This window comes from Xenopus laevis, chromosome 4L (assembly GCF_017654675.1).
Source record: "Xenopus laevis strain J_2021 chromosome 4L, Xenopus_laevis_v10.1, whole genome shotgun sequence".
NCBI classification, from domain to species: domain Eukaryota; kingdom Metazoa; phylum Chordata; class Amphibia; order Anura; family Pipidae; genus Xenopus; species Xenopus laevis.
The window spans coordinates 95,934,062-95,946,296 of record NC_054377.1 but is presented as its reverse complement, the minus strand read 5'-3'; the positions used below and the strand labels follow the sequence as shown (position 1 = coordinate 95,946,296).

The window sequence follows — 12,235 nt, the reverse complement described above, 5'->3', positions numbered from 1 at the left end:
TAAGGAAACCCCACATTAGTTTACTAATCTTGTGAAATTGTATGTAATCTATGTAGCAAGCAATGACAAGGCAAAGAAGTGTGACTGGGACTGTTGGATTTAGCGCAAAATTCACTAACCACCAATGAATTTACTGAATTATACTGTATGTGCTATTACCAACATCAGTGCTGTCTAACTGGCATCCCACAACCCTCCCCCCCTTTGTGTGGCCCCCCACATAAAAGTTTGGATAATGAATCTTCATACTGTACCTTTAAGTCTTGTAGAAAATCATGTATGCATTAAATAAACCCAATAAGTTGGTTTTGCTTACAATAAGAATTTATTATATCTTAGTTGGGATCAAGTATAAAGTACTGTTTCATTGTTAATGAATGAAAATTATATATATATATATATATATATATATGTGTGTGTGTGTGTGTGTGTGTGTATATACAGTGTATATATATATATAATACAATTTGGATTATTTGGAGAAAATGAAATCTGTAATTCAGTGCTTTCTGGTTCTGGGGGTTCTGGATAGTGGATCCATACCTGTATATTTTATCTGTTAATTTTCATTTCTATCATATGGGCCAGTAGTGTTCTGCATAATTCTGTGCTACCTGTCACTGGCAAGGAAAACAGCATACAAACCTGCACCGGGAATACAGTCCAATCACTTTTCCATGCAAAGTGCCATTGGCATCTAATTGAGAAGACTAAAGACAATTTGTAGAAAGATACATAGATTTGTTGGAATAATGCTAAAAACAAAATAACCTTTTAATTTTATATTTTGGGGATACTATCAGATCACATGTCCATCTCACACACAGGAAGTAGCATCAGGCTGTGGGCAGTTGCTTTAAGGATGGAAAATATCACATTTTACATGCAAAAAATATTTTTACCTATTGCCACATAATATGAAAGGGCACAGTCTGCAACAGTCCTAAAATCATATGTATTTGCTTTTTATCTGTTCAAGGCCTGAGTTACATTAAGGCTCAGTTCTGCTTCTGTTGCTAAATTCTTCCCTTTGTGCAAAGTTTCATATAAAGCTATAACCACAAGGAGCACACACACTGAAGTACAATTACACTATTTAAAGGACTAAAGAATGTGTGTTGGTGGGTCCTGCAATATGTGAATGTTTGGGTGGATGGCTTGGAAAAGGTGAAGCCTTTAGGAAATTTGCCAGTAAAACATTGCATACAGCGACTATTTTCATTATTGGGTAATTTTATGACTGGCTCCATACAACCCAGCATGAACAACTCTGACATTCCTATAGCTCAGAACATGCCAATAATAAAATGCAGGGCCGCCATCAGTTATTATGTGGCCCCATACTAAGTTAGCAGGGCCATCCTACCCATAAGGCCCCAATTTGTGGCCCACAAGCACCATAGGCAATGAGCCCTGCCAACAGGACAGGGAAAAAAATGCTCCCATGCATTTATGATCCATCCCCTTACAGTACCTGATCATGACCCATTATGCCAAAATCTGACCAAACCCCACCCACCAACATTATATGGGAAGAAGTCAATCGAATCTGGCATTCAGAATACAACCAATAAAGCATAATACATATCTTAGCAGTCCATCGCACCACTGCTCTACATAACAATATTCCCCCATTGTAAATATGTGTCCTTGGCTGCCTCAACAGTACATGGCTTTTGTAATAAAAAATTTTAACCAGTAAGAGCAAAAGGGTTTCGCTGCTGACACCCCGTTGATCTACAATACAGTCATACTTGTTGTCCATTTTTGTTCAGTATACACTGCATATTGGTAAGCAGTCCCGTTACAAGGATTTTCTGTTTCCTTAGTCAGGTATCAGACTGTAACTCTCAGTACCAGTTGATTTATTCTCCTGACCCTCATTTATTCATTCAGCTCTGGGCCTATGCGTTATCACTTTCTCCTATGATAAAGTTTCTCCTCACGTGAAGGACACTGTAACTGTTCTTGGAGGGGACTGTTGCAGCAGCTTATTGTAGATTGGTGATTTAAGGAAGCGCGGGTAGGAGTCTTTCTCCATTAATATACGTATCTGCTCTTGTGCTGCGTCAAAGCAGTTTCTACAGGGAACAGCCATTTTCTTGTGAATAAGTTCTCTGGTCCGATGGTCAATATTGACCTGTAAAAATATTTAAAAGAAACTTATTAGAAATATTGATATTTCCTTTGATTTACATGTACCAGTACACCAGGCTCTGTCACTAGATAATTGAACCCATGTTTTTTTACAGCACCCTGAATATGATGTCAATAGACGTGCAGATTGATGGAGTGCTATATTCAATGAAATCATTTATTTGTAACAATGTAACAGTGTGTTTGACAAATCTTCCTGTTCTGTATCAACATTCCTGGTAATAGCCATGTAATTGCTTAAAGGAGGATGTAAATATAAAAAATAAAATCTCACCCAATGATAGAAAATTAAATTTTAAGCAACTTATATCTTAATTACATCTTTTTAGTTGTTCTAATGTTATTTTTAATTGCAATTGCTTTTAAAAGCAGTATTTGCCTGCCCTTTGTTATTCTGAGCCCTGGTGGTTCTGACATTTTAAAATGCAGCAGAAGTCATCTGCAATTACAAGTAGCTTGAAGCCCATCTGAAATGTTTAATGAATAAAAAGTTGCTTAGAATTACAATCTCTCAGCCCCCCCCCCAGTGGAATAATTCCCAAGCCTTACCTCTCTGGGACTGCTGAACTGTAAGAATTCCTGGAAAATGTCTTGAGCTTTGCTAGGGAGTTTTTTAACCCAACGAGTCTTCTTGTAGTCTTCACAGGCCTCCCAGAACTCCAGGTTTTCCTCACTAAATTCTGTCTGCAAGAAGGTATGGAAAGCGGAGCGTCCCTCTGTAAATAAAAAGCAAGGTTGAATATTCTGCAGTAGCAATAATGCTCCACATACTGAAATTTTTCAGACTATTCACCCACCACAACAGTAATTATTTCATATTCGATACAGCAGATATGATGAATGATAGATTTTTACCTTTGCTTCTGAGAAGATGGCTGAATGATTCCTTCCATCTCAAAACATCATTCAAAGAACTGTAACAGAAAAGAAAACTGAATATAAGATGCCTGCCTGCTGCAAATAGCAAAGTAAAACTCATTACTTCTCCAAAAATTCTTCAAAAATTGCTTCAATGCAGTAACCCAGAGGAACCAATCAGGCTTAGGCTCTGAAGGTAACTGTTGGTTGTTGCCCTGTGTTACTGTACAAGGGCAAGTTGCACCATATACAGGTATGGGACCTGTTATCTAGAATGCTTCGGACCTGGGATTTTCTGGATAAGGGATCTTTTCACAATTTGGATCTCCATACCTTAAGTCTACTAAGAAATCATTTAAACATTAAATAATCCAAATAAGAATCAAATATATCTTAGTAGGAATCTAATACAAGATACTGCTTTATGACTTCAGAGAAAAAAGGAAATCATTTTTAAAAATGTTATTTGATTAAAATGGAGTCTATGGGAGACGGTCTTCCCATAAATGGTTCTAGGATGCAGAAAACATTATGCTTGTCACACTTCATATCCTGTATACTATTACTAATTATGCTGTTCATAAATTCAAGGAATCGAGCTGACATCAAATACCACGGGATACAGGAAAAACTGAGAACAATGCATAGCAACCGAACAAACAGGAAGCAAATAATTTAATGATATATGTGACCAATGGAAATAACCAGAGAAGGAGAACGTTTTTCTATTTACTGACCTGGCTTTAGTATTCTTCATGTACCAACCAGAAGTCACAAGATGGTATTCCAGCTCTACCTTGTGTAGTAGGGTAGCCATGGATGAACGCAGCTCCTTTACCCTGTTGCACAAGAAAGGCATCCAAGTTAAATCCCTGAAGGCAAGTAAAGCTATTCCCAGAAATAAGGACGTTTCTCCTTTGGGCACATTGTCAATGCCTTACCATTTACTGTAGAGGCGCTGCTTCTCTGTTAGTTCTGTGCACATCATTCCAGCTCTGAATGTCAGATTAGTGGATGCTGTCTTTATATTATGCCTGCACAGTGCACAGCCTACTTAGTAGGAGGATCTGAATGCAACATGAAAAGCAAGAAAGTGACTACAAGCACAGACCCCCTCCCACACCGGCTGCGAAAGGGCAGGAGGCACTGTGAGGTGTGTGATGTGTGATGTGGTACAAGGAGGAACCCTACTGCTTCTCTTATAAGGAAAGCTACTTCCGTTGGTATTGATCTGTAATTCACTTAGCTGCACTATTGATGTATAAATCACCGATGTGAATTAGTTTTTCTTAATCTTATTTGTAAGGGACCCAAACTACAATGTAATATAGGGAATCATCCAGAAAATGTCTTAGAACAAGTTATGCCCTTGGAAAATTTCGAGGACCAATTTTGGGGTTTTAACTGTTTTGCATTAGAACCCCAATGTCTATGAAAAACAGAATATCTTGAATTGCCCCATCTCTGAATCCCTCATGTTATAGAATTCTCGCTTTCCATTTAATAATTAAAGATATTCCAGATTTTAAAATGCGGCATGTATAAACTTCCAGAGATATAGAGTTCCATGTCACATAGCCCATGAGCTACAATATCCTTCCTGCTAAAATAATATAAAGAAGTAGGGATACTACGGCTCATATCAGGTACTGAACTGATCTTTACTAAACTGATCCTCACACAGCCATTATTTATTATTGTTTTTATAGTGCCAACATTTTCTACAGCACTTTACAGGGATTATACATTATTCACATCAAGTCCCTGCCCAGTGAAGCTTACAGTCTAAGGTAATTTAAGTTTATTTAGATACAGTAAGTGTTTTCACCCTGATGTAATTGCTAAAACAGAGAGAAACCGTTATAGACTCCCCAGCTTTGCTAGGGCAGGCATATGTAAATAGGCACTTTTTATAATAGAAATTCTCTAAAAAGCCCCTCTACTTTTTCTATTCTGTATTATTGGGGCAGTTAGTCATAACGTTAGGGCATTGCATACTGTGATATTCTAAGGCAATGCTTATAGTTTGTGGAATTATTTATCATTTAATTTTGTAGTTTACAAGTGGGGAATTGGGGGTTACCAGGGATGCATTTTCCTTGGTCCTGATTGGTTTGAATGGCACACTGTAAGATGGAAAAGGAGTTTGAACAGAAAGTTAATAACAATAAAAATGTAAACTCAGGATTTATTTGCCAAGGTCTGTGGCCCTAATGAAACAGTGCCCTCTGCTGGTTATAAGTGTTGATCATTGCAGCATTCATGGGAATAACAGTGATTTTTTTTACTGCATAATATAATCTGAGTGATGTGTGTAGCATTCTTTTCCCTGAATGCCATAGCGTGATATATTGATGCGTTATTTATAGCTTGGAGCATTTTTGGTAATTGCATCCATTGATTCTCTTACTTAATGACGTAAGGCTGAGCTGTCTCCTTCTGGGCTGCTACATCACTGACATTTACAGAGAATAAAGCTCCCATCTAGTAAATATATAACGATATTAAAACTCTCTTTGGAGTTCCATGACCACATAAAGGCACAACGCTGCAGGCTGCATGTGTGTATTTACAGATCATATTTGCTGTAGGATGGAATATCCTTATGATAGTTGAATGCATACTGTAAGTATTTCTCACGCCTGTAGCAGCCTTATATTTTGAGACATTTTCTTTGTTTAAGGGTCACTGAATGTGCAAACCAATTGTTTGGAAATGATTTCGTGGAATGGAGTAAAGATTATTCCTTTTGCTCTTGTACATCTATATTTAGCATGTGGAAGCAGTCTAGTTGCCCTTAAATTGGGTCTGCACACCTTTATCACATGAAACTGCTCTTTTCTGCCTACCAATAAAGAACCACCTTTGTTTTCCAGGTCATTTTAGTACATACATTTAAAGTTTGTATCTGTTCAAATAAACAATGTGAAATTTTGTTTGGGGATGAGGTCCAGGGAAAAAAGTTTACGGGGGAACCCCAGACCCCCACCCCCCAGGCGAAATTTCATGTGCGGGTCACCCACAGGCTTACTCTGTAGTTACACCACTGACTCATTGGTCTTTTCTATGTGAAAAATACTATTTGTCTATAATGTCCTCAATGAACCAGTAATCAAATCATGCTATGCACTCGTTCCATGGTAATTTCAACTCTGCCTGATTGATATCTGACCAATTTTTAGATAGATATTGGTCAGGCAGGCCCTTTGGTGGGCTCCATACATGGGCAGATAAGATTCTGAATCTGAAGATGATGAATCTGCAGCTTAAAGTGATACTGACACTATAAAACTGCTCTGCAAAATATTAAGGGGCAGATTTATCAAGTAAAAACTCCCATAAACTAATCTACATTTTAACTATTCCCTAGTCGACACTAAAATCAACTTGAAAATTCGAATTTTTAAATTTCAAATTCGAGTTTTCACTTCGACCCTTGATAAATCTGCCCCTAAAAGTTACATAAAGGTTATGCTGATCATTTTTCACTGATAAGTCTGCTTTAGTGAGTAATTGTTACTTCAACAGGGGTGTAACTACCGGGGGTGCAGGGGCCCTCTGGACGCTGGAGGTGCTCAGAAAACTGTGGGGGTGGGAGGGGCCTAGCTGCACGGCCTGCACACGGGCCCGTCCCTCCTTAGTTCCGTTATTGTACTTGAAGTTTCTAAACCTGACTATTTTGCCAACCTGACTGTCCCTTCTCAACCCATCAGTTACAGCTGCTAATGCCAACGGTCTACTGCTGCACAAATATGGCAGTCCACTCATAGAGGAACATAGGGGATCAGATAGGTAGTGTGGAAGCATCAGGCAAATACCTTTATACCAAATTATAAATAGCATACAAAGACAATCTTATGACAGATGTTAAAAGAAGGTTCGATTTATGGTGTCAGTATCTCTTTAAATCTTCTTGAGCACGGGCAGCTTAAGTGAGGAAGACCCGTGGGCCCATCTGCACTATGAGAAGGGGAATTGTCAGATACATTTTTAAGGAACAGTGTAATCTAATTACAGTGTTGTTTCCAACCCTCTGAACTGCCATACATGCCCACACTGCTGGCCAGTACTGTTAAAATTGTCCAAATCGTCAGCCAAATCTGGGCATATATGGGTACAGCAGGGAATAATGTATTTATTATTTTAAAATAGAAGGATATGAGAAGTTATCAATGATTTCCATGGACATGTACAGGTCATGGAACTCAGAGGTGTTTATAACCTTTTATATTACAAGTGTTAAATACACATATTACACATATATACTGTAAGTTTTAGTGCATCATGTGACACAAATGCCATCATTAAGCACCATTTATAAGGAAATATTTTACCTTATATTCAGGGTGGCTCTTGCATATTATATTGTGTATAATGAATGATGTGTGCATGAGCAACCACTCTACTCATTTCATTGGTTGGGGGAATACAACCCAGTCCTATGAGCCCTGAAGTGTGACAGATGCCCAAGAAGACCCTACTGTGACATATAGCATTTGGTTGTGCCACCAGTCAGCACTGCAAATGTAGTGCCAAGCTAAATACCGTGTGACATTAAAGGAGAAGGAAAGCTCCAAGACAGTTTATTGCCAACATATTAGCCACACTAGTGCAAGCTATAACACTATATTTATTCTGCAGAATGCTTTACCATACCTGAGTAAACAGCTCTAGACACTGTCTCTGTTTATTTAGGATAGAAGCTGCCATATAACCTTGGTGTGACATCACTTCCTGCCTGAGTCTCTCCCTGCTCACTTACAGCTCTGAGCTCAGATTACAGCAGGGATGGGAGGAGGGAGGGGGTGAGGAGTAAACTGAGCATGCTCAAGCCCTGCCCTGGAGGTTTCAGCTGAAAACAGAAGCCCATGTGTACACAATAGAAGGAAAGAAGGAAAGAAATGTGGTGTTTATTTTGAGAGAGGACTCTGAGCAGCATTACTTTGAGGGTTTACTGGTGTATTTATATAGACCTTTCTGATAAAGCTTACTTAATTTTAGCCTTTCCTTCTCCTTTAAAGCAGAGCGTGGCATAGTCAGAGTCCTTGTATAGTTCATGCTTTTTTTCACTATAAAATTGTTCTGCAGGGTTAAAGCCTTCCTCCTTCATGTTATAAGTCCTAATAAGTGCTAAGACATATATGAAAATACACATGGCATAAATTGTGACATATCATCAAGGTTGATCATATAAAAAAAAACAATACACATATTCAGACTAGTGAAGTGCTAGGACATTTTATATATTTCTTAAGTGCTATCCATGTACATTGTACAGATAACAAGTGGGGCAAAATGCAAAGGATTGGTTGCATCAAGTATAAAAATCAGGAATATGTGAATAAGCCTTGGTTCCAAAGAGCTTCATTACAATGTAAGGAAAAAACACATTGCATGCTTAAGAGTGCAGTATACACCTATATATACACCTGCATTCAACATGAAACAAATAGCACTTATGGGGCAAATGTATTCTGCATATTCTTTTAATCAAAAAGGTTACTAATATAAAACAATGGATTGTTGTTCTGTTTTTACCCATACTACTCTTAAGCAATCAGGATGTTTTTTTAAAAAATAATTATGATAAGCTCTGTATACACCAATACCAAACTCACCCAGAGTTTCAGTCTGTGTCTCAGTTTTACAATTGAAAAATTCACTATACAGTGAGTTTAAGCGGCCTGAGTACCTCCTCCTTCTCTTCCCACAATTGCACTGAAGAACTAGTGAGTTACAAAATTAAAGCACACTCAATTTCAGATTGTGTACTGTATAGTGCAAAAAATCACAAAACCAGAGCTGTTAATTAAAGCAATAGGCAAAAATTCTGTTCAGCACAAGTCGCATTCATTGAATTTGTGTTGAATATGGGAGTACAGGTACGGGACCTGTTATCCAGAATGCTAGGGACCTGGGGTTTTCTGGATAACTGATCTTTCCATAATTTGGATCTCCGCACCTTAAGTCGACTAGAAAATCATGTAAACGTTACATAAACCAATAGGCTGATTCTGCTTCCAATAAGGATTAATTATATATTAGTTTGGATTAAGTACAAGGTACTGTTTTATTATTAAAGAGAAAAAGGAAATCATTTTTAGAAATTTGGATAATAGGATTGTAATGGAGTCTATGAGAGACAGCCTTTCCATAATTCGGAGCTTTCTGGATAATGGGTTTCCGGATAACGGATCCCATACCTGTATACTGTCCTTGAAAGTGCGGCATATAAATAATGGCATCGACAATAAGAAAATGTTAAAACAATCAGCGCTTCACACTGTAAGATCGTAACAGTATTAACATGTAATATTTGATTCACTAAAGAGCATCAGATGGTTTTACAAAAGCCCAATTCTGTTTCAAAATAATGAATAGAGTTGTGTAGAACAATGCAAGCAGTGACATTTTCGGACATATTGTTTCAGAACATTGGTAGAATTACAGGGAAGAAAAAGCTTCAATGGGCTTCAATACACTGACATCACTTCAAATACTACTGCAATCAACAATAGTGCTCATGTATGTCTATTTAGCCACTACTGTATTTCATCAATTTACCCTGATTATCATTTTTGATTGAGTTCCTTCACATCTACTTAATGATTATATGCAATTCTCTTTCAATTAGCCCTGAATTACACACGATGTGAGCAGGCTGAGCAGTAAATATATGTATACAGGTATAGGACCTGTTATCCAGAATGCTCAGGACCTGGGTTTTTTCAGATAAGGGATCTTTCCATAATTTGGATCTTTATACCTTAAGTCTACTAAAAAAACTTTTAAAAATTTGGATTATTTAATTGTAATGGAGTCTATGGGAGATGTCCTTTCCTTAATTCATGGCTTTCAGGATAATGTGTTTCTGGATAACGGATCCCTGTACTGTATAATATATATATATATATATATATATATATCAATTTTAATTTATTAATTATCCTTTTTTGCAAGATTGCATTTTTAAAATATGTAAAATATTATAAATATTTTTATTGCTATACTTTCCATTTAGGGCCTTTTCATTTACCAACTTGAAGTGCTATTTAACCTAGATGCATAGTGCAAAAGATGCGCAGACCCATACTAATTAGCCACGTAAGATTTCAATTATATCTATTATTATTATATCTGTCTGGTTTTAAATGGGACAAGGGGCAACTATATTTCATTCCGTAATTGAAATGAATGCCTAGTTTATAAGGTCAGTTGAGAAATAAAACAACACATAACAGTAAAAATCTAAAAATAATTGCTTTACAAAAAAGTAATAAACATCCAATACTTACACAGTCGTTGTCTACATACAATATTATTAAATGCAAGGTGAATGTTCCTTAAAGTGAAACAATCAGTGCACGTGTAAGGTATAAAATATTGGTACAGGTATGTAAACCCTTTTCAAAAAAGCTCTGAATTACACAAAGATCCATTTTAAGCAAAGAATTCAAATTTTAAGAATGATTTCCTTTTTCTCTGTAATAATGAGACAGTACCTTGTACTTGATCCAAGTTAAGGTATAACTAATCCCTGTTGGAGGGAGAACAAACCTATTGGGTTTTATTAGTAGATTTAAGGTACAGAGATCCAAATTACAGAAAGCTCCATTATCCAGAAGATCCCAGGTCCCAAGCATTCTCATTAACAGGTCCCATACCTGTATTTATCCACCTTTTTTTAGTGGATTTGTAATAAATGAATCTTCCAAAGTCTCTGTAACTTTTAATAAGGTAACTACAATTTTCTCCCTAGAACTACCTACTGGCCCCTGCTGCCAGATGTATGATTCAATTGGTACCACTAGACATTTTATAACTACCAGCTGCCCACTGGCACACTTTACACAAAAGCACAGTCTCGCTGCTCATGTTGCCAGCAGCAGCCATGTCATTTTTCTTAGTGAATTGGTATTCACAACAAGAGCCTGTAAACATTTGTAGACTGATTTTACATTTATATGGCCACAGTTGACCAAATGAGAGCATTATTAGGGATATATTATGGATATTAAGCATATTCTTTATCAAAGTGAAAAACCACATGGCAATTCAATTGGACACACTGGACAGATGAATAACAAGCAGATATCACATTTTGTAGCAGGGGACAAAAAATAAAGATCACTGAAAGCAATTACAGTGAATGGTAGTTTCTACTAATACTGATTAATAGCACAGAGGAATCTAAAAAGATTTGGAAACATTTTACACCTTGTTGTGCTTTTAAAATGGTTAAAACAGTATAAAGCTAAACTATTCATATATTAGACATGTTAATACACATGCAACTTGCACAAGGAAAGAGCTTCAAGCAGGCAATTTTCAGCATGGCCAAATTTGTTTTTAGTTCCACGAGCAAGAATAAATCCTTTTCTACTTTTAGATTTACAGTTTGTCTTCAAACCACTAGATATGACTACTCAGTATTAATCAGTCAGCATAATAAATATTTAGAAAATAAATATGTATAATAAACAACACAACCTTCTCTATCCATAGATCCACCATTGTGTACCAGTGTTGGAAGACTTGGATTGTAACCTAAATGCTGGGTGTGTTTCAGTTTTCAAGCTAAATTACAAAGAGGAGTAGCAGTCACATAGTAAATCTGCTCTGAGCTATTTGTATTGAATGTCTCATAAGTATTTAATAAACCAGAGAAACTAGGGTTCTGAGCACTGAAGTAACTTTTGTATTAGTTTGTATTACCCTACAAGTGTCTTGCAGTTGTTCCCTTGCAGATATTAGTTAACGATAGTAATAATTATTTATTTGATTACATATGGCACAACCATGCTCCAGTCTTCATATGCAGTATATATACAGTTGCATCAGGTAAGCCTGTAGAAAGTTAGTGCACGCAACTGGATTTTGTTAAAATTTGAACTCAATATGAACAAATTCAAAGTGTATAATAAATATGTTTCTTAACTGCATAGACACTTTAGGACAAGGAGTTGTACTAATCTCACATCTAGTCTCTGTGCAGGGCATAGAATTGTTATATTGAGATGAGGGCCTTGTGTAACAGAGTGAGGCAATACAGTTTCACGTAACAATAGTTATGTTAGATGTAACTGATAATTATAGTTGGCTATAAGGATTGTCAGATAGTTGAAGTTAAAGTAACCATGAATCACCGTGATTGTCCTAAACGCTTAAGGCCTACCATTGCCTATTTAAAATACACCTGTTTCCCCTGGTCCTGGATCTT

General features: G+C 36.8%; 1 protein-coding gene across 1 annotated transcript; it reads right to left on the bottom strand.

The window, feature by feature from the left end:
* Positions 1–750: 750 nt before the first annotated feature.
* Positions 751–4,087, bottom strand: rgs16.L (regulator of G-protein signaling 16 L homeolog). Its single transcript, XM_018258506.2, has 5 exons — positions 3,957–4,087; positions 3,753–3,854; positions 3,013–3,071; positions 2,707–2,873; positions 751–2,140 (listed from the first exon to the last, which is right to left on the bottom strand). The coding sequence occupies exons 1-5, from the start codon at positions 4,001–4,003 to the stop codon at positions 1,943–1,945; spliced, it is 573 nt and encodes a 190-aa protein (XP_018113995.1). The 5' UTR covers positions 4,004–4,087; the 3' UTR covers positions 751–1,942.
* Between the last annotated feature and the right edge of the window lie 8,148 nt (positions 4,088–12,235).